The sequence below is a fragment of the Rhinatrema bivittatum genome, chromosome 10 (genome assembly GCF_901001135.1).
Source record: "Rhinatrema bivittatum chromosome 10, aRhiBiv1.1, whole genome shotgun sequence".
Taxonomy (NCBI): Eukaryota; Metazoa; Chordata; class Amphibia; order Gymnophiona; family Rhinatrematidae; genus Rhinatrema; species Rhinatrema bivittatum.
The window spans coordinates 106,727,583-106,752,553 of NC_042624.1; the positions used below are offsets into that span (position 1 = coordinate 106,727,583).

Below are 24,971 nucleotides of genomic sequence, written 5' to 3' on the forward strand. Positions count from 1 at the left end.
TGCTTTTATACGCACAAAAAATAGCTCTTGCGGGGCGGAGCCTGGAAACATGCCCCCCCACGTCCGATGTTAAAAAGCTCACGCATACATTCACACGCCCGAGTTGCAAACAGTAGCTGTGACTCTGTGCGGGAGTTTTTGCCTGGAATTCCCATAATTTTCAAAACAAACAAATCCACATAAGTTTGCTTTGTAAATCGATGCATATGCTGCTGCATAAAAGTTTCCCTTGATGTTTCAAAATGACGCTCCCTAGGCTGGGGAAGTTCGTTGAAAGGTAACCCCCCTGATCTAGCTTATCCTAACCTTCCTTGAATGAGAACTTGCAACCTATCTGCTACCTTAGAACAAAAGAGATCCTGGTAAAGCAATATTCAAAGCAGGGCTTCAGAGAATTGCCTGTGGCAGGTAAAGGCATAGGCAGGAGCCCATGCAATTCTGTGCAGTAGAAAGGGCTTTATTCCTTTAATAAGCACAGACTTTCATAAGAACGTAGGAAATGCCATGCTGGGTCAGACCAAGGGGCCATCAAGCCCAGCATCCTGTTTCCAACAGTGGCCAATCCAAGTCACAAGTACCCAGCAAGGAATAATTTTACTCGTGAAAAATGCCGAAAAAGGGAACATTTACAAATAAATGTCTTTATCTGTTAGGATGTGATGAGATGGTCACTAAAATTTAACAAGCTATATTTAATTGAATAATTTTTAATTTTCCTGATGACATATTAATGCCTCCCCCTCCCCCTCAGCTTCATAAGCATTATGGTTACAAAGATCTTAAGAAACAGAGCTCTGTGGGCAAAGAGACTAAAAATCAATCAAAATTGTGCACCTGTCTGACCTAATGACATTTCCTGAGCAGAGCGCCTAAATTAACTTTATGATTGTAGTTTTTGTTTTCTCGGTTAAATTAAAGCCAAAGGACCTGCCCCATTGTTGGAAATGGTAGGCAAAATCATTACACAGGTCTGCTGCTGCACATAATTTCAGGAGGCTGCATTAAAGCTAACTTGAATGTGCTGATCTGTTCCGTGCAACGAAAACAAACACTGAAGGCCGGGGTCTAGGCATGTGGCTGGGTCTTGTGCGTGCCGCACGAATTTTCAAAGGGGTCCGGCCACGTGCGTAGACTCCAGTACGTGCACAAGTGCCAGGCCTCTTCAAAGGGGCGGGACAGCGGCCATTAGCCGCTGTCCCAGGGAATCGCACGCTGGCAGCCGTCCGGCGCACGTAAATCTGCTCCAAAGGAGCAGCAAGTAATAAAGTAAAAAAAAATTGAGCCAAGGTAGGTTAGCTTTAGGGGGTGGGGAGGAGAGGGGAAGGAAGGTTAGGCAGGGGGTTTAGGGAAGTTCCCTCCCAGTCCGCTTCTTAATTGGAGCAGACTGGGAGGGAACTGGGGAAGGCTCAATTGCGTCGCTACGCGGATTTTGCATCAATTCCCCTCCCCTTGTGTGCGCCGCCTGCACATGGATTATAACATGCTCACGCCTGTTATAAAATCAGTGCATCCATGTGCGCATGCCAGGAGCCCCATGTGTGCTTGTTATAAAATCAGTGCATCCATGTGCGCATGCCAAGAGCCCCATGTGTGCTTGTTATAAAATCAGTGCATCCATGTGCGCATGCCAGGAGCCCCATGTGTGCATGTTATAAAATCAGTGCATCCATGTGCGCATGCCAGGAGCCCCATGTGTGCTTGTTATAAAATCAGTGCATCCATGTGCGCATGCCAGGAGCCCCATGTGTGCTTGTTATAAAATCAGTGCATCCATGTGCGCATGCCAGGAGCCCCATGTGTGCATGTAATAAAATCAGTGCATCCATGTGCGCATGCCAGGAACCCCATGTGTGCTTGTTATAAAATCAGTGCATCCATGTGCGCATGCCAGGAACCCCATGTGTGCTTGTTATAAAATCAGTGCATCCATGTGCGCATGCCAGGAACCCCATGTGTGCTTGTTATAAAATCAGTGCATCCATGTGCGCATGCCAGGAACCCCATGTGTGCTTGTTATAAAATCAGTGCATCCATGTGCGCATGCCAGGAGCCCCATGTGTGCTTGTTATAAAATCAGTGCATCCATGTGCGCATGCCAGGAGCCCCACGTGTGCATGTTATAAAATGTACCCCTACCTGTCATATTCCTGGCCCCTTGCTTGCCAGCAGCTCCTCAGACTGAACTTAAGAACTGCCAAACTGGATCAGACCAAGGATCCATCAAGCCCAGTAGCCTCTTTCCAACAGTGGCCAGGCCATCTCACAAGTACTTGGCAAGGTTCCAAGGTGTAGAGAATCCTAAATAATAGGTACATTTTATTTTTTTTTGTATGGAGGGATAAAGAAATACACCTGATAGTTTGAGTGCTTTGATTCCAGCTGAGGCTCTCTGCAGCTCTTGTAATGTTAAATTAATGTTAAAATCTTTTTTTTTTAAAGTTGGTTTATTCCATAAATTCATGTGTCTGATGTCTTGGGTAAAGACGTTTGACAAGTCAGCTAATAATAAATAAATTAATTAATCTGAGATCATTGCTGATGAATAGTAACCCTTGATTCTCCCCCTCTACTGACTTTCTGACTCCCTTTCACCCACAGTGATGTTTTCTTCTTGGGCTTTGAACAAGTAAGTGTCAAAGAAGGCAACAACATCTTTGTATGTATTTAATAGATTCAAAGTAACAAGCCAAAGGAGCTGTAAAGAAGATAACAAATAATCCTTGAGTTTATAAATGGGTCTTTTGTCATTGCAGGCCGAACCTCTCTACGAGTTGATGACTGCCGCAGACTTTGCGAGCGTGAGCACGTTGAAAGCCAACGTAAAGCGCGCGCTGGAGGAGTATGAGGCAGAAACCGGCTCTTGTCGCTGTGCTCCCTGCCAGAACAATGGAATCGCATTTCTGAAAGGTTAAATTGTCCAATAAACATTTCTGTTAAAATTTTGTTTTGGGGGTGAGGGTGGGGGCTGGATCTACCACTTTGCAAGTTCCAGTGGGGCTGAGAATTAAATCGCTGATTCTTACTCTCACGCTCTCTCTCTCTCTCTAATCTTTGAAGTCTCCTTCCCTGAAATTTTTCTGAACTTCAGATCAGGAGCTGACGAAGCTGGTTTGGGAAGGAAGCGTATTCCCAGGTCAGAAGGCAGTGAATGCAGAGCTTCACAGATTCCTTGGTGACACATCTTTCAAAATAAACATTTTTTGGGAAAACTCGTAAAGAGGGCTAGTTCAACAAACAATGATTTGAGTTTTTTCTCACTTATAAAAAGTATCAGACTGCCACCAGTGGAGATTAAAAGCCCAATGCTTGATGACGCAGAGCACTACCAGTCTCTCATCTCAGGACGCTGTCACTCTGTGATGCTCACGGAAGGGTGGGGATTAGCTTCAAGCAGGAGTGGCAAGCTTCTTTCTATTTCTGTCTCTCTACTTAGAGATAAGCCAGGATGCCAACAATGTACCATTACCTACTTTATTTACAGTTTACCTGCATATATATTGTATCTTGCTATACATCAGCTTTCGTCTCCACCTACTGGTTGCGGCCTCCAGCCTCATACAGCATTATCACAGGCAGCCCCCAGTCCTTAAAATCCCAGGACAGTCCAGCTCTTTGTATCACAGCCCTTATCCATGCAACTTTAAGCAGCTCATGCTTGGATTTTCAGATAAATAACCACTTTATCTATGTGGCATTCTGCATAGACCCTCCTTCCTCCTCCTCTGGATCTAACCTAATAATTTGGGTGCTTATCTTCAGTCCAAACCTCAAAATTGTTTCCAGATGTCCAATTAAGCCTAAATAATTCCTGGGCAAGAAACACGTACAGACTGCCTGTCCCAGAGGACTTTTATTGCATACTAGGTCACCTCCTGTTTGGCCAGGCCCCTCAACGACTCCATTCCTATAGTCGCAGGTATTTTCTGGGTTCCAGCATATTCGCTAGAACTTTCCCTGGTTCAAAACTGCTGCAGATCTAGTGGCAGTCAGACTAATCTGTCACCTCTGGGTAAACAGCAATTTACTTGTGTAATCCCTGGGTGGCAAAACCCGGATAATGGATCCAAAGGGTCACATCTCAGATCGGATCCTAATTGCTCAGCTCTCACCAAGGTGTTACTTCATCTTTGAGAGTCCAGGGCTCGCTGTGGGGGGATGCCCTATTACTTTGCTTACTTCCAAGCCAACCTTCCAGTTCCTTGTAAAGAGTGCTGACAGTCTCTTAAAACGAATCGCAGCATTGATCACGCTGGAAACTGCGTGGGTTCCAACTCAATTTTACTGATAAGTTGTAAAAGTGAATTACTGGCTCTTTACAGCTCGAGGACACTAGTCCAAATTGTTCTTACAAGGTGAAATTTAATAAATTTGTGACCTTACTCTTCCAGGAAACACCTTCTGAATATTTAAGCCAATTCCTTGAGTAATTTAACTCCTTACTTCTCCTCTGTTTCAGGCCGATACAGAACGGCGCGTGAGGCCGAGCGCACCGTTTAGCCCCCGTTTGGCCATGAGTTTTTGACGCACTATTATTACTCCTTATACTGTAAGGGCTAATAGCGAATGGAAAACAAGCAGCCAACCCCCCCCCCCCGAAACTAATAGTGCTCATCACATGAAAATGCATGTTGATGAGCCTATAAGTTAGTCACCCGAAATACAGAAAGTAAAATGTGCGGCCAAGCCGCACATTTAACTCTCAGAAATTAACGCCTGCCCATAGGCAGGCGTTAATTTCAAACGGCACTGGGCAAGTGTACAGAAAAGCAGAAAAAACTGCTTTTCTGTACACCCTCTGACTTAATATCATAGCGATATTAAGTCAGAGGCCCCAAAAATTAAAAAAAACCAAAATTTCTTTAAAAAAAAAAACCAACAATCTGCCCACGGGTTGGAAAATGGACTCTCAATTTTGCTGGCGTCCGTTTTCCAAACCCGTGGCTGTCAGTGGGTTCGACAACCAACGCCGGTAAAATTAAGCGCCGGTTGTCAGACCCGCTGACATCCGCCGCTTCCGCTAATAAGGAGGCGCTAGGGGCGCGCTAGTGTCCCTGGCGCCTCCTTATTAGCGCCGGCACTAATTTAAATACCGAATCGCGCGCCCAGGGGAGGTGCCTCGGAGCGCCGGCTCTCGAGCAGTTTTTTTTTAATCGGCCTGCTTGTAATTTAATCCTCAGCCTCTTCCCCTAAGTAATGATTATAAAATGCATTCCAACTGATTATCAGAACGCAAAGCCCCAGTGTTCGTACTGCTCCTGAAGTCTTCTCCGTTCCCCACTTCTCTATTGTCTCTACAAGGCTGGCACTGTATGACCTCTTTTTCCAAGATGCTCCTCCCCTGAGTCAATAGCCAAAGCTCTTAGACAAATGCTTTCCGACTCCTGCTCACTGGTAAGGGAGGAGAGTCCATTCCTCCTCAGTGACACTGCTTCTCCTCGGGTCCTTTCTAGGTGAAAGGCACCCTCTGGATAAACAAAACTCTAAGTCCCTGGGTTTCTCAGTCAGTAAAAACACAGTTGAAAAAAAATCTTCCTCAAAAGGTAAAGTAAATGAGAGAAAGGAAAGGTAGAAAAACGTCCTTCCCCGAAAGGAAAAGCACCTCCAAAGCTCGGTCCCAAAAAGCAGGGCTAAGGCACTCTGTCTCCAGTTCTTTATCCGGGAAAAGTCATCAGAAGTGGGGGGCTGCACAGACAGGTCTGCCCTACAGCGGGGTAACTCTGGAAAATCGAACCGAGAATCCGCGCGCTGAGATGGTGGCGGGGGGTTTGTAAGACTACGACCGCACCATCTGACTCTCCCACGTGGGGAAGCTAAATCCCCCCAACCTCATCTCTCTCCCGACCTCCCCCGGAACGTTTGGTTTAAACCTTCTGGTAAGGAAGCTTACGGTTCTTCTTACACTCGCATGAATTGGCCGGGCTGAAAATTGCCCTTTCTCAGGTCAGCTAAAAATACGGGCAGGCTTCCACAGGACCATGTACTTTACAGCAGATTGTGAGGAGGCCTTCCTGGAGGCGTATTTAGGTCAGGTTAAGGTCAGCGTTAGAAAACTAGCATTTGTATATATGACATTTTCACAAGTAAGCGTGCTATGTAACCCTCCCTTGCTGCCCGCAAAAAAGAACCAGGTGCAAAGTATATGGTCACTTTTAACCCGCTGACTTTACACTCATTTTTGTAGCGTAACTACTCACCTCAATTCTTTTTTTTTATTGTTACCGTAGTGTAAAGTACATGAGCTATTTGAAAATTGCTGCCAAAAAGGTCAACTTTCAAACTGTGTGCAGAAGTGTAAAATCAGTGGGTACTTTTTACCTGAAGACTTCACATCAGTTGTCAAAGGGAAAATCTTTCCCTTTGAAAATTGGGTCAGAAAAAAAATATGAACACGGATCTGTACCTGCTATTTGTGAGTGAGCATTTCCAGTAAGATTACTCATGTATGTGCATTGCATGTCGATGCTAACCCCTCCCCAACTCCGCCTCCAGGAACACCTCTATCCTTTGCACATGACGTACCATGTACTGCAAGCAAGCATGGTGCTTTTACATGCAGGGAGGGTAAGCAGTTTTCAACGAGCCGTTTCCAAGCATAAAACAGAGAGAATATGAAACAAGTACAATCAGACTTACAGAAATTGTATCCCTATGCCTGAGAAATATTAAAGTTAGGAATGGGCAGTTGTTTAAAACAACATCGGTAACACCAGCAACATCTGTTTCATTTCATGCCATTTCTAATCTGAAACGGGGGAAAAACAATACATTTTGGGGCGGATTTTTAGCACACGCTAAATCACAGAAACGAAACTAAAATGTGGCAATGAAACCAAAAATTAAACAAAAGCTTTTCCCATACAAACTCCCTGCTTAAAGTTCCAACAGTGGATGGGTCTAGGATCAAGATCTTCTGTAGGGAAATCACGGTTAGGGATGCGAATTCTAACATTTTTGTAGTGGTTCCGTAAAAAGAGGAGTTCAACTAGGAATAAACTTAATTTCGTGTACTGCAAATCAGCTTTCAGTAGGAATGTATGGTTTAGGGAAAACACTCCCTAAAACCTCCTCTTTCCATAATTCTGCTTTTCCTAGCCTAGAGTGTGCGTATCCAGAATGCTGTTGTACAGGGCAAATCCATGACTAGGTTTAACCGTGTTTCCCTGCCTTTCTATTGGCGAGGACCCATTGCACCGAGGCACTCCCATACAAGCTTTTGGATGCATTCATTCAAGGCCTTTTTCGGGTCAGTTTTTCCTGTAAGCTGAGAAGGGTCCTTTAAGTACATTCATATTTAATGGCTGTATTTTATGGCTCACCCTTTCACCATGGTACTCAAGGCAAAGTATAACATATTCCATTACAACAAAGCCTAAAAATACATACAAAGCAATGTTTTCAGTGGTTTTTATTTTATCATAGATCTAATAAAGTTTTTCTCTTTGTAGAAACTCGTTGTGACTGTATTTGTCCAGTGGGATTTCAGGGCAAAGCCTGTGAGAGGACAAAAAGAAAAGGTATGCGGCAAGACAGATAACCGCAACACTGGAATGATATAAGCCTTCTCTCATACTGACGATATGGTAAAAAGGATTTATGCCAAGTGCATGTGTTGTACAATGGGGAACTGATTAATGCTTTACCATATTTCATTCTTCCATATTCCAAAAGTTAAGTATTTTGTTCTCAAATAAAGTAGTACAAAAAAGGTTGGACATTGAACATTAGAAAGTCTTGCAATCCTACCAAATTTTCTTTGTTTCACCCACTTTTCCAAATATAGAAGATTTTTTTTATGTTATTGCCCCAGATTACTCTCTAGAGATATGCAGAGGCAAGATATTTGTTTTAATTTTTACATTTTGGGGGGGGGGGTTTACACCCACCCCCACCACCCCCTTTATCTCTTCCATAAGGGGCAGAGGGATCCCCAGTCACTTCTGCTCTGCTATCTTTAGAAATGAAGCCAGTTAGCACCATATTGTTTACAACTGTAAACTACTACGACTGTACAGCTTATTTTGTGTTTGTATTGCTTTATAGCCGTAATATTTTATGGCCATAAAGCAATATGGAGCCTACCATTTTTCCAGAGGACCCGGCCATCAGAATTGACTGAGGATCGCTCTTGCTCCTTTCAGCACCAGTACAGAATTATTTCTCGGCAAACAGTGCGGACTGTTTGCTAATAGCACACACTATTTGCCCCCCCCCCCCCCCCAAAAAAAAAATGTTTGGGCATTATTGGACCAGGTAGGGATGTGATTCATTTGAAACAAACAGAACCATTTTCAGTTTGGATTCCAAATTCGTTTCAAATAAATGTACATCCCTACTACTCTCTGCTTTCCTCTGGGAGGCTAATTTGCAAAGGGACTTCTGCAGGTAAACTTTGTGCCTTACCCTAAAGAAATGGACCTTTATAAAACTGCATGCCTGATAAACATGTACACATTTTTATCCTTGCCATCCTTGTTAGCGTGTTGCATAGCCTGGAAATTCATCACATGATACTTTTTGATGCTTATTATTTTTCTTCTTTTCCAGACATCAGTGTGAATGGGAACTGGGGGTGTTGGTCTGGATGGTCTTCGTGCTCCAGGGGAGAACAAAGGAGGAACAGACAGTGCGATAAACCTCACCCCCAAAATGGAGGTGAAGGATGTAAGGGCCAAGAGACTGAAATAATCAGTTGTTAGTTTAAGAAAAAAAATATTAAAATAAACAATAATATAGCCACGAGATACATGCTTGCTGTCACTGGCCTGGAAATTAATCAGAGGTCAATTATTGTATTTGATGGTCCAGGCACAGGAAGTTAAAGGAAGAAGACTGAGCCTGGTTTAATTCCAAATTAATCTTTTCGGTTGTATCTTAAATTTTTCATTTACCAGCACTTAAGTCCCCTTTTAGGAAGAGTTAGGGGTCTCGGGTAAAAAGCAAGGCCTCTTAACTCACCAGGACATTAACCACAGAAAATGCTCTGTTCTGGGGGTCATTATTATTATTATTTTTAAAACAAATTTTCCTCTTTTTTTTTTTCCAATTAAAATAGAACTGAATTTTTATTTTTTTTTGTCAGAAATCTGTCAGTGCCCCAGGGATCATTCTGTTCACTCCCAAATGTCTTACCAGTGAGAGAAAGGATCTCTACAATAAGCAGAGTGTTGGTTAATGGGTGTCAAGCAGTCAAAAGAGACATTCCCACGAGATTGTTTACATTGAGTTGTACTTTCTTTCCTCCATAAAAGTCTGTCATGTAAAATATAAATAATGCTGCTACCCATCCAGAGGCTGGGAGTATGTTTGGAAAAATGTTATCAAATAAGTTGTATGGAATCTGGAATGTACAATAAATACTGAAATCAGATGAACACGACAGACTGTGTTATGCTTATACTATCTTATTTAGAAAGAGTAACTCTAGATGCAGCTCTCAAAGTCAAACAGTTTTCAATATGAATCTGATACAGGAAACTGGAAACAGCAGCTGTGTCCCGATTCATGTCATGGACTGAACATTTCTCCCCAAATAGCCCCTATATATATATATATATCAGTATATCTGGCCTCTATATAGTTCCCTAGGCTCCGTTTAAAGAAAGTGAGAGTAGGTTAGATGAACTGATGGTTTCCCCCCCCCCCCCCCCCCACATTGAGGTAGATTTTAAAAGCCCGGCATGTACATCGGTTGGGGGATGTGCGCACAAGTTGGGCTTGCGTGCGCCAACTGAATTTTAAAACCTGCTCGTATGCGCGCGGATCTCCCACCGCGCGCACATCTGAAAAGCTTGCAAAAAGGGGAGCGGGGCGTGGTCTGGGCATTTCTGGGTGTGGCCAAGACATACGTGCTCAGATACTTATGTGGCCGGGCACACATCCAGGCCCCCTGCTGCGTATGTTTACTTCTGCTAGAGGCGAGATGTAAGCTTTAAAAAAATGAAAAACTAACCACAGCTGGGGGCTTTTAAGGGTCTGAGGTAACTGGGGGGAGTGCACCCTATTCAAGCAGCGGGGTGTGTGGAGGGCCTAGCTGTTAATTGGGTGAACTGATGAAACCGGCAATGGCTTGGACACCCCACCCCTTTTAATATTCCCCAGCTTAAGCGGTAGAAGCGGGATTTGCGCACCTAGACGCACGCCTATTTCAAATTAGGCGCACAGGGGCGCATGTCCAGGCTATTTTATAACACGGGCAAGTTATAAAATGACCGCATCCCTGGGCGTGCTCCGGGCGCTCGCCCACAGGCCAGTACGACATTTACTGTCCCTGTCTCTATGGGAAACATGTCTCAGGCATCTGGCCTTTTCTTTCAAGATATCTATTACATTAGCTAAGCAAAGCAGATTTATCCCGCTTTGACTCTGCAATCAAAATAATGGAAAATTTCCCCAAACTCAAAGACCAGTGGTAATTTTCTAAAAAAAAAAAAAAAACCAGGGATGACAGCTTTCAAAAGGGCACACGTTTGCATGCGCGCGTTGGCCCGTGTCCAGGGGTGTGAACATTTTATAACATTCTCCTATATGTGCACGTGTGTTATAAAATAGCCTGGCCGTGAGCGCATGTGCGCCAGATTTTAAACGGGAATGTGCCTGGGTGCGCACATCTCGCTTCTACCGCGCGAGTTGGGGGGTTTTAAAAGAGGCGTGCGCCCACGCCATTGCCAGTTAAACCAGTTTGTCCCCAGTTCACTCAGTTAAGGAGTAGGTCCTCCAAAGCCCCCTAGTTTAATAGCCTTCACCCCTCCCCCAGTCAGCCCCAACCTTCAAAACTCCACAGGTCTACCTACTTTTCTTTATTTTATAACTTACACCTCCTCCACGGCAGAAGTAAACTTACACGGCAGGGGATCTGGGCCTGCGCCCGGTGCATAAGTATTTATGCGCACATCTTTGGTTCACGCCCTGAAACACCCATGCCCCACTCAGACCACGCCCTTGCCCCGCCCATTTTTTTGCAAAGCTTGGAAGTGTGCGCGCTGCGGGAGATACGCTCGTATCCAGGCAGCTTTGAAAATCCACTCGGCCCGCGAGCCCGGTTTATTCATGCATCCCCTAATTAACGCCCTTGCCATGCTTTTAAAATTCACCTGTTAGTAAATCAATCAATCAATCAAATCAAATCATGGCCAGTGGTGGCCTCCACCCTCAACTCCAGTCGCAGCAGGGAAAAACGGAAGAAAATTCAAAAAGGCTCCAGCTGGAGAAGCTGACAGAAAGTCACCACTGTGAAAATAAAAAATATATATATATATATTTTATCATTGTAACTAGAGATGCCTGAAGCAGCTCAGAGATTTTTAAAAGTGTGTGTACAAAAATACGCATATATATATATATATATATATATATTTATTTACACCTGCTCTCAAGCAGGCAGAAATGTATGCAGACAGCTTTCCATATGCACCTGCTCATTTTCAAAGCAAACTTAGCTGTGTTAAGTTCATTTGGAAAATCTGAGTAAAGTCCACATGCTCTCTCTTCACACGCCTTACACGAGCCGTTATAAAATGACCCTCTTAAAGGGCAATTTCCAAAAAGACATTTACCTGGGTAAAATGGCAACAAGAAGACGGGGAGGGTAACGTCCAAAGCAAAGCGCGCAGCAGCGAATCTCCTTGTATATGGGCCGCACGCAGTTTTACCATAGTGTATTTTATAACCTGTGCGTGTTTTGTAAAACACGCGCATCGTTACTCTACCGCATACATTGAGAAAACAGTACTGTCTGGTTAAAAAGCAGCAACAAGAAAGTTACCAGACTGCTGCGTTTCATATCTCCAGTCCTCCCGCTCCTTTCACAGTCAGGCTGAACGGAATATGAAAGAGTAAAGGCAGAAAAGGTGGCAGAATCCTTTATGGGAGGAAAAGAGAATTTGAATAGTTGTTCTCCCATAACTGTGTGGCATGAGGGTCGGGAGGCCCCTGCCACACGTCTTCCAGATAAGTTTCGAATGGAGGTGTCCGGGAGGTAAATAAAACTTGAATAAGTAACTGAATAGCCCCTTGTGGACTGTTCAGGAGCAGAGCCAGATGGCTCTGCCTCCTGTTCACCCTGAATGGTGGTGCTGAATATTATTTTGTCAGCCCAGGATAAACCCACGTATGACATTAAATGATTCCAGGAAACCTGAATATCTGCTGCTATTTGCCAAGCAACGTCTCAAAATACTGAGTGGAAGGGTGGATCAATAAGGATGCTTTTGTGAGTTGGGAGAGTCTCTGCTTCTGGCTCTCCCCAGGGCACTTGCTGACAGGCCTGGCATTCTGTTTTTCTACCTCCTGACTGTCTAGTTTACCAGTGCTGTTGGTGGGTAAGTGAATGTTAACTTTTCTTCTCAGGTTTGTCTTCTGATTGCGCCAGACCACCGGGATGCAAGTTAGAGGTTCTAACCTCTCCCCCCTCCCCAGCCGCTTACTGACCCGCAGCCCTGCGACGTCCATTCCCTGGGACCGCCGTCCGCCGGAAGGTCCCATTCCTCGGCGGCTTTTGGAGTTTCACGGGGCGGTGGGGTGTTTCGGGGCGGTCTTTGGCTCGGGCCATACTTTCCGGCGCCGAAGAGTTCCACTTTCTGCGCTTCATCACCCCTCCCCCTCCGACATGGCATGCCACGAGCGTCGGCCTGCGCCGCGTGTGGCCGGCTCGGGGGCAGGCTCTCGCGGGAGGGACTTTGTACGAGCTGCCTCCATGGCGGGGAGGGCACTTCGCAGCAGGGGGATGCCTCCGGAGCTCGCGGTCAGGACCGTGATGCTTGACAGTGGCAGGCCCAGTTCCCACTGAGCGCGGGAATGGCGGCCATTTTGTCCCTGGACACGACTGACGCCGGAACCTCTGACGAAGATGCAGATGTCCCGTTTCCGGCACTGCCACCTGTTTTGGCCACAGTACATGCGTCGGAGCTGCGATCTCAGTCGGGGGAGGCCCTGGCCTTGCCTTCCCCGGGCCCCCTGCCTTCTCCCCGGAATTTGTTATTCTTATGCATAATGCATTCCTGCAGAGGATGTCACAGACCCTGGATGTCATCCCGGGACCCCCACCTCCCAAGCTGGCACGAGCGGATCCTCTCCCGGGGGGGGGGGGGGCCTCCCCAGGATAGCAGCCATCTGGAAGGGGGGAAGACGGGTTCATCCCAGGATCCCCCTGGACCACCCAGAGAGTACCCTCCGGTACAGGGGGGGGGGACCTGGTCCCAGATCCGGCCGGGGACGACCATTTATTGGTGGCCCAGATGGAAGGGGACGACCCTTGGGTCCTCCGCATTTTTCAACGGGGCGAGCTGGACGATCTGATCCCGCATATTCTGAAGGAGCTGGATATTGATGCCCCCCCCCCCCCCCCGGAGCCACCAGGGCCCAACCCCAAGGCAAAAAAGTGGGCCCCTGTGCTGGCAGGAGTCCGGCCACCGGCCAGGGCTTTTCCTGCCCATCCCACGTTCCTACAGTTGCTTTCTAGGGAATGGGATTCGCCCGAAGCCACCCTAAAGGTTAGCAGAGCAATGGAAAAGCTATATCCTCTCCCAGAGGAGTTTCTTAATCTGCTCAAGGTTCTGACGGTTGATTCCGTGGTGTCTGCGGTCACCAAACGTACCACCATCCCGGTCACAGGGGGCATGGTGCTGAAGGACCTCCAAGACAGGAAGTTAGAAGTGTACCTCAAGAGAGTATTTGAAGTGTCAGCACTGGGGATGTGGGCAGTCATCTGCAGCTCGCTGGCACAAAGGGCCAGACCTGCTTAACCTTCCACATGGCGGCTACAAAGTCCGATGGCTGCTACCTGTCCTGGGCCCTCTTCCATCACAGCCACTGCCCTCCTGAGTACACTGCCCCTAGAATGTAATTGCACCTCCCCTTGTGTACAAGGAAGCAATTTTTTTTTTATGGAAAAGAGCGATTCAGAATTTTTTTTTTTTAAATAAATTAAAGACATTCCTGACTTTCAATATTTTTTCAAAAGCTGGCAATCTTTTCAAAACTTTACCCATGGGGGAAGTGTTGGACATTTCCTGTCTGTTCTCTCTGCTGGCAATCTGCAGTTCTCACCCAGGTCAAGTTATTGCGGGCGCTTTCAGCCTGGGGTTTGAGATTTGGGGGTGGGATGTGCTTTGGGACCCCCTATCCAGACCTGCTGAACCTCCCACATGGCGGCTAGATAGACCTCTCTCTGCTATCGGTCTTTTCGATTAAAAAAAAAATCGCTTCCTCGTACTCTTGGAGAGGTGCAATTGCATTCTAGGGACAGTGTACTCAGGAGGACAGTGGCTGTGATGCAAGGGGGCTCAGGACAGGTAGTAGCGAGAGGTCACTGTAGCCGCCATGTGGGAGGTTAAGCAGGTCTGGATAGGGATCCCAAAGCAGATCACACATCCCACCCCAAATCTCAAACCCCAGGCTGAAAGCGCCCGCATTAAATGGCCCTGGACACGTATCAGTGAGAGGTATATCTAGCTGCCATGTGGGAGGTTGAGCAGGTCCAGATAGGGGTCCCAAAACAGATCCCACATCCCACCCTAAATCTCAAACCCCTCCTGGGAGAATTGGACATCCGGAAGTCGGGACATCCAACATTGGGGACGTCCAGAGTCAGACGTCTAGAGTCAGGATATCCAACATTGGTATGTCCAGAGTCGGGATGTCCAACCTCATGAGAGAGTTCTATCTAGCCACCATTTGGGAGGTTCAGCAGGGGACCCAAAGCAGATCCCACATCCCACCACAAATTTCAAACTGCAGGCTGAAAAATGCCCTGCGGGCGAGAACAACTTGGGCATGCTCAACTCGGACATCCTGAGGTTGGACGTCTCAACTCTGTTCATCCCCAATGTTAGATGTCTCAACTTCCGGATGTCCAAGTTGGACGTCCCCAAATTGGACGTCCAGGTTGGTTGTCCCCAATGTTGGACTTCCCAACTTCTGGACATCCAGGTTGGACGTCAAGGTTGGAGCGATTTATTTTTTTAATGGAACAGACCAATTCAGAAATTTTTTAAAATAAATTAAAGACATTCGCGACTTTCAATATTTTTTCAAAAGTTGGCGGTCTTTTCAAAACTGTACCCATGGGTAAGTGTTGTACATTTCTTTTCTGTTCTCTCTACTGGGAATCTGCAGTTCTTACCCAGGTCCAGTTATTGCGGGCACTTTCAGCCTGGGGTTTGAGATTTGGGGGTGGGATGGGGGATCTGCTTTGGGACCCCTATCCAGAGCTGCTCAACCTCCCAGATGGCGGCTACAAAAAACTCTCCCTGCAACCTGCCCATCACAGCCATTCCCCTCCTGAGAACACTGCCCCTAGATTGTAATTGCACCTCCCTAACGGAACCAGGAAGCGATTTAGTTGTTTTTTTTAATCGAAAAGACCGATAACAGCGAGAGGTCTATCTAGCCGCCATCTGGGAGGTTCAGCAGGTCTGGATAGGCATCCCAAAGCAGATCCCACATCTCACCCCCAAATCTCAAACCCCAGGCTGCGCCCGCATTAACCTGACCTGGGTGAGAACTGCAGATTCCCAGCAGAGAGAACAGCCATCAAATGTTCATTTCCCCATGGGTACAGTTTTGAAAAGACTGCCAACTTTTGAAAAAATATTGAAAGTCGCGAATGTCTAATTTATTTTTTAAAGAATTCTGAATTGGCCTTTTCCATTAAAAAAAAAAAAATCTCTTCCTCCTTCCCTTGGGAAGGTGCAATTACATTCTAGGGGCAGTGTACTCAGGAGGGCAGCGGCTGTAATGGAAGGGGGCCCAGGAGAGGTAGCAGCGAGAGGTCACTGTAGCCGCCATGTGGGATATTCAGCAGCTCTGGATAGGGGTCCCAAAGAAGATCCCACATCCCACCCCAAATCTCAAACCCCACGCTGAAAGAGCCCTCATTAACCAGCCCTGGACATGTATCAGCGAGAGGTCTATCTAACCACCATGCGGGAGGTTCAGCAGGGAACCCACGGCAGATCTGCGGGACGAGAACAACTTGGACGTGCTCAACTCGGAGGTCCTGAGGTGGAAAAGACCGATTCAGATATTTTTAAAAATAAATTAAAGACATTCACAACTTTCAATATTTTTTCAAAAGTTGTCAATCTTTTCAAAACTGTACTCATGGGGAAGACATCTCCTGTCTGTTCTGTCTGGACCAGGATGAGAAAAGCAGTTTCCCACCAGTTAATGCGGGCGCTATTAGCCTGGGGTTTGAGATTTGGGGTTGGGATGTGGGATCTCCCAGGAGGGCGGGGGGTCCTGAGATTTGGGTGTGGTATCTGCTTTGGGACCCCTATCTAGACCTGCTAAACCTCCCAGATGGCGGCAAAAAAGACCTCTCGCTGAAACCTGTCCATCACAGCCGCTGCACTCCTGAGTACACTGCCCCTAGAATAACAATACCAATTCCAAGGGTCTTTTTTACTTTTTTTGCAGGGTTTTTCAGCACTCCATACAAGTATAATATACATGTTGTAAGCAATATTTTTACCTCACAAGACGTTTTTATTTTGGAGATATTTTAGCTCAATTCCATCTGGTTCCAGAATTAACATGGCGTGCTTTTGGGAGCTGTTGACATATGTGCTGCAGGGAAAGGGCTGGTTTTGAAAAAATGCCCCAGGCCTATATTTTCCTGCAATCCACCACTGGTGCATATATATATATATATATATGTAAATTATATTGTAGGTGTAATTGGGTACCCATGGGCCAGATGGAGAAAAATCCCCCGGGCCACTACTTTCCCACAATCCGCCCCTGGTAGCTGTGTCCCATTAAACCATGTCTTTCTATATATTCTGTGATTTTGTTCCTTAGAATAGTTTCCACAATTTTTCCCGGCCCTGAAGTCAGACTCACCAGTCTATGATTTATCGGAGCACCCCTGAAGCCTTTTTTAAAGATCGGGGTTACATTGGCCACCCTCCAATTTTACAATGCCAACGACAGGTTATAACTTACCAATGACAGATCTGCAATTTTGGTTTTGATTTCTTTCATAACTCTGGACTGTATGCCACCTGGTCCGAGCCATTCAAAGCGGCTGTTTGATTATCTTGATTTAATTTCAATCCCACTGTTCCAGTTTCTCTTTGATAGATTTTTAATGGGGGCAGAAGCTTTATTTCCTACAGCTTTTCCCAATTAGCTAAATTGTGCTCTGGCCACAAATTAATCCACCTTAAAATCTAGTTGCCCAGCACTCTTATTTATCTTATTTGTCTCTCTTGATGAGGACCGTAATCTCCAGAGAGGAGGAACTGTGCCTTATGTGCTGCCTACACCTTGTAGAGCTATAGAAATATTTAATAGTAGTAGTCGTGTCTTCTGGTTTGGATGTACTTTATAATTCACAGAAAGTTCACAGAAAACAAACAGGTTTCAGTTAGGTCAGTATGTCTCCAAATGGGTTTCTTTTGTGCATTCCATGGGGTGAATTAACCTCAAACGTAGGCCAGATCACATTGGGGTGGATTTTAAAAGGGTTATGCGCGTAACCCTTTTAAACCCCTCCTGCATGCCCCGAGCCTATTTTGCATAGGCCAGGCGATGCGCGTATGTCCCAGGGCTTGAAAAAGGGGCGGGGAGTGGGCGGGGTGGGGCAGTCTGGAGGCGGGGTGGGAGTGGGACCGAGGCCTCCGGTACAGCGGCTGTGCCAGGGGATCGCGCACTGGCACTTGGCAGGCGCGCGCAACCTCCGCCTGCCCAGAGGCAGGCATAAATACAAAAATAAAGGTAGGAGGGGGATTTAGGTAGGGCTGGGGGGCGGGTTAGAAAGGGGAAGGGGGGGGCGGGGGGCGGAGGGAACGGGGAAAGCCATCGGGGCTCCCCTAGGGCTCGGTGTGCATAAGTGTGCACCCCCTTGCGCGCACCGACCCTGGATTTTAAAACATGCATGTGGCTGCGCGCATGTTATAAAATCGGGCGTAGATATGAAAATCTGGCCCGTAGTGTATGATCTCAGTCTCTCAAAAATTATTGCTCATGCTTTTCCTAATACTTGCATTGTGTCAAAGAGGACTTCCTTCTGGAGCTCATAAGGTTAAATATACACACACACACACACACACACCACACACACACACCACACAGACACATACCACACACATACACATACACACACACACACACAGACTACATATTGAGGTGAACTTGGAAGTTCTTTTTTTTTTTTTTTAGCAGGCTGTTGGCATCCAGGTAAACTGAAAATACTGTGATAATGAACTAGTTCTCCAACCAAATGCAGTGCTGACATTTCAAGGCTTCCCTCTTGTTTATTGAAGATCTCGGGGCATTTTTAATGTATTTAACAAAATAATCGGGCCTCTGCTCTGTCTCTGTGTAATCGCATCTGCTGTCCAGCAGTCTAAGCCAGCTTTAGCAGTACTCAGTTTGTGCGTTCTTTCCGAGGCACCACACGCCACCTTTAGGGGCAGGATTATTACATTCCCTGCTCCGTCTTCTTGTTCCAGACTGACACTGTGACCAGGCTGTCCAGCAGCTCCAGCTCCCATCTGCACTGGTGCCTGTGGAAACATTTTAAAACTTCATTAAAAAAAACATGCAGATTTCCTTTAAATAGGCAAACAACAGAGCCTCAGCAGAATATAACAGCGCATTTTAACTGCTCTTCCTGTGGTACAATCACATTTATTTCAGACTTTCGGTAGCGAAGAGTCAGGAGCAAAAGTGAGGGGAGCCAGACAGTTTGAAGGGAGATATATATATGGGTGACATGTGAGCCAATTCATCTACAAATCGAAACACGAGCCCCTCCCAAAATTCAACAAAACTGCCATTAAGTGCAACCAAAAATACGATAAAAGGACAATTTTTAAAGCCATTTATGCACATAAATTACAATTGACTGTCTGAAAACTGCCATCTTATACTGAGGCTACAAATGCCCATGCTGGACCATAATGTATATAATATTAGCAGTACCCGGCCACGCGTTGCAGTGGCAGAGTCAGGTTCTTTACCCTTCCTCCCCCTTCCCCTTGCTCATTTACCACAGTCACTCATCCTCCTCCCCCTTGGTCACTCACCCCCCTTCCCTCCCCTGTCCCCAGTCCAACTCTCTCCCCTCACACTCACCTCTCCTCTCATTCTCCCTCCCCTGACACTCACCTCCCCCCTCATTCTCCCTCCCCTCACTGTCACCTCCCCCCGCCTACTGCCTACCCTTCAGATCAGAAAACCTTTGTCTTTCTATTTCTGTGGGAACCCCCAATCCCAACCCTTTAAATCAAATAATAACCCCCCACCCTCCTGCCCCCTCCCAAGACCTGGGAAATTAAAATTGTTGGTGCTACCTGTGGTCTGTCCCTGGGCGTCTGTGCGCGTTATGTAGCCAAATAGGGGAGGGCCTAACCAAATTTGCACTTCCAAATTTGTTTTGTAGTCTGGGGAGGGCTATTTTGGTGCGTTCCCGAGATCGTGCAACTTTAGTGTATGCATTTGTGTGTGAACCTCCCCCTTCCCCCAAAAAACAACCCTATGAGAAAAGTTCTCTTAAACTAACCACCCCACACTCTCCTGCCCCCCCCTCCCCCAGCCATGCGAAAAACAGTAGCCCCCCCTGCCCCCCCAGAGTTGCTGAATGAATTAAACCTGCCCCCCCTCGTGACCCCTCCCAAAGATGTTCGCAATAAATTCATCACCACCCCCCACCCTCCAGCCCCCCCGAGACCCGATAAAAATGTCAGTCGGTGGAGCAGGCGTTCAGGAGCGGTCCGGGAGCGATGTATTGGCGTTGGTCCGTCGGCTGCGAGCACTGAAACGGGTTCCGACGGCCCTTTGCCCTTACTATGTCAGTGGGGTGGAGCAATGGCAGCGGTAGGTCCTCTGACATAGTAAGGGCAAAGGTCCGCCGGCTGCCAGTCCTGAAAATGGCGCCGAGGGGCCCTCGCCCTTACTATGTCACATGGGCCCTTACTATGTCACATTTCGCCAGTCCAGATCCACGTTTCACTTCCATTTTAACACATTCGTGCACTTTTTTCGCCAGAAGATAACTATTTCCTTTACAGATAAAATACACCCACCACCCTCCTCACACCCCCCACACACATGCCAAATTTATTTACTTCCCAGGCCCTCACAACACACACAAAACCTGACAGAAGTCCGGGAGTCACATGGGCGACTGCCGCCATTGGTGTCCCTGAGTGGCATAGTAAGGGAAAGGGCCGTCGGCGCCATGTTGATTGCTGGCAGCCGACGGCCGTAGTGCAGGAGATGTGTCCCGGACCGGTCCTGGCCCCCCGCTGGAGCCTCCCGGACTTCTGTCAGGTTTTGTGTGTGTTGTGAGGGCCTGGGAAGTAAATCAATTTGGCATGTGTGTGGGGGGTGTGAGGAGGGTGGTTTTGTGTGTGTTGGGAGGCTGTGGGAAGTAAATCAATTTGGCATGTGTGTGGGGGGTGTGAGGAGGGTGGTGGGTGTATTTTATCTGTAAAGGAAATAGTTATCTTCCGGCGAAAAAAGTGCGCGAATGTGTTAAAATGGAAGTGAAACGTGGATCTGGACTGGCGAAATGATTACTGTAGCGCGTGTTAGTGTAAGGTGTAACAGATGGCGCTTACATCCAGCAGATGTCCCTGTTTTCTGGAAAAATGTTTTAAACCTATTGTACCTGTCACAGGTGTGACATATCTGTAATGTAAGTACAGAAGAACCTTCCTGTATGCGAAATGAAGGTTGTGTCCAAATTTGAAAGCAATCGGTTCAGTGGTTTCTGAGATTAGCCATTTTGTCCAAACTATTTAACATTTTTATTTATATAGATATAATGTATATACATTTAACCACATTTATGGGTGGCATTCCCAGGCAGACGCTTTGGGAAGAACTGGAAATAGGGGGCATAATTTTCAAAAGGATTTATGGGCTTAAAACCGAATTTTTCTGACATGGACAGTGTGTAAGTCATAGAATTAAAAAAAATAGGATACATAGCGAGGTTTAGGGGGTCTGGCCTAAGGGTAAAAGGCAAAGTAATGGGGGGGATTAGGAAGGCTGATTGGTTAACTGAACTGGGAACAAACTGGGAAAATGGATTCTAGCATCAGAGCGCGTGACTTGTAAAACTCCCCCTGCTTAGCGAGCAAGGCGGCATTTGTGCGCACATGAGTGCATCAATATGAAATCAAGTGCACATGTACACACGAATAGCCGATTTTAAAACACACGCACATATATACGCCTATGTTTTAAAGCCACTGCGGATAAACTCACGCGCACAGAGACCGAACACACGCGCGTAAGTTTACCCGCGTATGGGATGGGCAGTTTTGTTACATGGCAGTCCTGTGGGCAAAGCAATGTTTTACCCATGGAAATACCTTTGAGAATTACTTTCCCTCTGCTATTTATGTTCTCAGAGAACTTCCTGGTGAAACCAGCTAGAAACAGGATTCTTGAAATACTGCAGAACAGTGGAAACTGCCAATGTTTGCTATAATAAGGATGACTTTTTAACCTTTTGCTGGCTGCTGTTGGACAATTTTATTAACACTACATCAATATCCAGAGCGGAAATGAAAGGGGCCCTCACAGCAGTATTCACATTGCAGCCATATCAGATGCTTAAAAATCTGTGAATTCCACGGCACGCCTTGCCAATGACTGGAGAAAAAGGACAGGAAGACAGTGAGCCGCTAACCATACCATTTCAGATTTAGGGTTGGGTTTTTTTTGCCATTGATACAGTTCATGCCCGTCCCAGAGGGGGTGACAGAGATCGATTACTTTTACAACATGAACAGAAGTGGATCGTTACTCTACAGTCACTGCATCCACTCGGCCTTAAATGAGATATTGAATGTTCTGGGTTCATGCAGTCTGTTTCTTCTATTTTTTATTGTATTCCTTAGATCATGTGGCTCGCACCATTTTTAATAGCTCTTTACCTGTCCGGTAATGCACTTCTTGTCTGTACATCACTGTGAAGCACTGCTCATTTTGTATGTAAGCTGTGGAATTATTTTTAGGCACGGGTTTGTTTATCCATATATTTATATATTTGTTGATTACTTTAAAAGGTGCTACCTGTGTATTTTTAGACATGTGCTTGTTTATCTGCTTTAAAACGTCTGTGCAATCTCTCTGCTGTGTGGTTCTGATATTTACTTTTCTGATTTTCTCCCGAAGAAGCCGGCAAGCGAAACATTGCCGTGTCAGGGGACCAAACCAGTTTATACCTTCCCTATGTTTGAAATATTCACACTATATCAAGCACAGTGATGAACTTCGAATTAAAGAATGTCAGATGGTACGTGCCTGGATTATATTGATTTATTGCAAATTATTCTGCTTGAAAACTGATGTACATTAAAATCACTATTTAGAAAGCACCTTGGTTGAAGGCTTGATGCATATCAAATTTATTATTGGGACAATTTGAACTCGCGCTCTTTGATGACGTTTATAAATGTTATCCTTTAGCTATTCTAGCCCGCCCAGTGCCACTAATGAGATACTACTGGCAGCATTTGAGAACAGGTTCGACAGTGGCAACAAAAATATTACAATAGTCAATAACATCATCATAGCAAAAATGCAGCTGAAAAGAAGATATTTTTACTTATTGGAGGGGATTGGTTGTCCTACCTGTTCGAGATGTCTTCTCACAGGCTGGACCATCATAACCTAATTTACACTGACAGAGGCAGATGTCCCCATTGAGGATTGGTTCACCATTATTCTGGCATGGACCACAGCGACATGCATTAAACTCATTCAGATATTCTTCATAGGCCCTTTTCATGTTTTCTCTTTTTGCTTCCATTTCACGAAGGTTACTTCTATGTATTACTTCATATATTGGCTGTAACTATAACATGTCAGAAAACAGAACAGATGATCTTGGTTATTCTCCCTGCCTTTGTATATTGTTATTAAGAGCACCAACTATGCTCAGAGTAACGCAAATTTATATTGTGCTTTTCTTCCAAATAGGATTTTAGAATGCTTTTCGAACATTCACTGAAGAATGACCTCACTTGGGGCAGAATGAGGCAGGAATTCCTTCCATATTGGCACGGTACATAAGAACAGACTTATAATTTAATACTTTCAAAAGAGTTACCTGTGATTTTAACTGAGAACCAGGGGAAAATTTAACTTGTATGAAGTCACAAAAGTGTCTCTGGGTAAGGGAAATTTCAGCACATCCCGATAATTTTCCATTGGGCTTAGTTCTAAGCTTTAAATACTGTTTATATCCCACCTATTTCCTATTTTGTTGACATGAACAATATTCATGCCAAGTGCTCGAAAGAGGTGGGTGGGTGGTCGCAGGAATGTTGCTAGCTAGGGGGAAACAACTGGATGCATGTCATCAGTGGCCAGAACTTAATTAATGTAACCACCTTTGGCAGACATGAGTTACTTGCCTCTTCCTCATAAAATCCCATTGAAACTGGCTTAATACTGCACATTGATAAAGATGAAAACATGTTTAGTTCACATTTGGGTTTTTTTTTTTAAATTATTTTATTTAATGTTGTTTCATCTATTTGAAATGACACAACCCCCCCCCCCCCCCCCCATGATGAGTCCATCCTGCCCCACCCCCTCTGCTATCACCGCCTCCTCACCCCAGGGGCTTCCTGATTCTTCCAAACCCACCCCGTAAACCACTTACCCCATATCAGTGGGGTCTAAGGAGCAGGAAAGATCCTGGGCCGTTCCTGTCTGGCTGAGTCTCTCTTTCAAAACGGCAGTGAGACTGGTGCCCGGTTTGTTGGGCAGAGGCATCGCTATTACTTCCCTATCTCTGTAAAACAAAATGGTGCTGGCCCGCTGCCATTTTGGAATGGAGACCCGGCTGGACAGGAGTGACTAGAGATAACTTCTGCCCCTTCGACCCATGGATGGGTGAGAGGTTAGGGGGAGTTAAAGGAGGCTGCCATTATTTGAAAATTAAATGAAATATAAACAAATGAAACTGTTTTCAAAATAAAATTAAGGAAAATGGGAAATGTCATTGAGATTTACCATTTGTTTCAAATGAAAGTGCATCCCTTGACGTTGATATCACAGTGCAGAGAATATGTAAGAATTAGTTGTCAGTAGGGATGTGAATAGAACAAATATTCAGTTTGGTTCGCCATTTCATTCAGTTTTTTTTGGGTCGGATCAGAAGCTCATTCATTTCATGTGCTTCCATTAGAGTCAATGGGGGAAGCGATGTGGCCTATTTTTGACTCTAACTTTGGGGTTTTCCTATCCAAGTTTTATAAAACTCGCTGGCAGCCATTGGCAGCAGAGGCAATAGCACCACAAGAGACACCAAGTGTGGAAAGAACAACCCACAGCCCCAAAAAAGAGGTACAAAGGGCACCATCAGTGGTATGAACAGCCCAAGCCACCACGAGAGGGCAAAGAGGCACAAATAGTGGAAATGACACCCCAAGATACCAAAAGAGGAGCAAAGGGCACCAACAATGGCATCAATACCCAAAGGCATTGTCACAACTGAGGGTCCAGCTAGGGCTGGGAACCCCCACAGTGGCAGCAAAGAACTTCAAGTCAGGGCAGAAAGGATCTTTGCCTGGACCGGCCACCTCCGTGCAGGTTGAGCCCTTGGGTTCTGGGGGCTGGCAGGACTTAGACTGAAGCTGGGACCAAGGTGCAGGCTGGAACTTTAGGTAGTGCAAGGCTGGAGACAAGGACTGGACACTAAGGTAGTGCAGCAGGACTGGGATCTGAGGCAATGCAGGAGTGGATACTGAAGCAGGGCAAGACTGGAGGCAAGGGCTGGCTATCAAGGTTCCCGCCTTGCTGGCTGCTACTGCTATCTTGCCTCTCCCATCAGCTTGACTCACCACCTGCCATTATCTGTCATCAACCGGGTGAATGGAAGGAATCCCCTGCTTTATTCTGGAGCCCCGCCCACTGCTGACATCACTTGAGGGCGTCCGGTGATTTAAATGAGGTGCAGACGCCGAAGGACCTGCTGTCTTGCCTCACCGCCTTTCATTATCTGT

General features: G+C 46.0%; 2 protein-coding genes across 2 annotated transcripts in view; one reads left to right on the plus strand and one right to left on the minus strand.

The window, feature by feature from the left end:
* C8B (complement C8 beta chain) overlaps positions 1-9,376 on the plus strand; it is a 34,931-nt gene extending 25,555 nt beyond the window's left edge. Inside the window, exons 10-12 of the mRNA XM_029618842.1 lie at positions 2,754-2,907; positions 7,446-7,514; positions 8,545-9,376. Coding sequence (XP_029474702.1) covers positions 2,754-2,907; positions 7,446-7,514; positions 8,545-8,696 — 375 coding nt within the window. The 3' untranslated portion in view covers positions 8,697-9,376. The remainder of the gene's footprint in view (positions 1-2,753; positions 2,908-7,445; positions 7,515-8,544) is intronic.
* Positions 9,377-18,221: 8,845 nt separating this feature from the next.
* C8A (complement C8 alpha chain) overlaps positions 18,222-24,971 on the minus strand; it is a 41,193-nt gene continuing 34,443 nt past the window's right edge. Inside the window, exons 10-11 of the mRNA XM_029618202.1 lie at positions 22,591-22,813; positions 18,222-18,506 (exon numbers count right to left, since the gene is read on the minus strand). Of these exons, the coding sequence (XP_029474062.1) occupies positions 18,358-18,506; positions 22,591-22,813 (372 nt within the window). The 3' untranslated portion in view covers positions 18,222-18,357. The remainder of the gene's footprint in view (positions 18,507-22,590; positions 22,814-24,971) is intronic.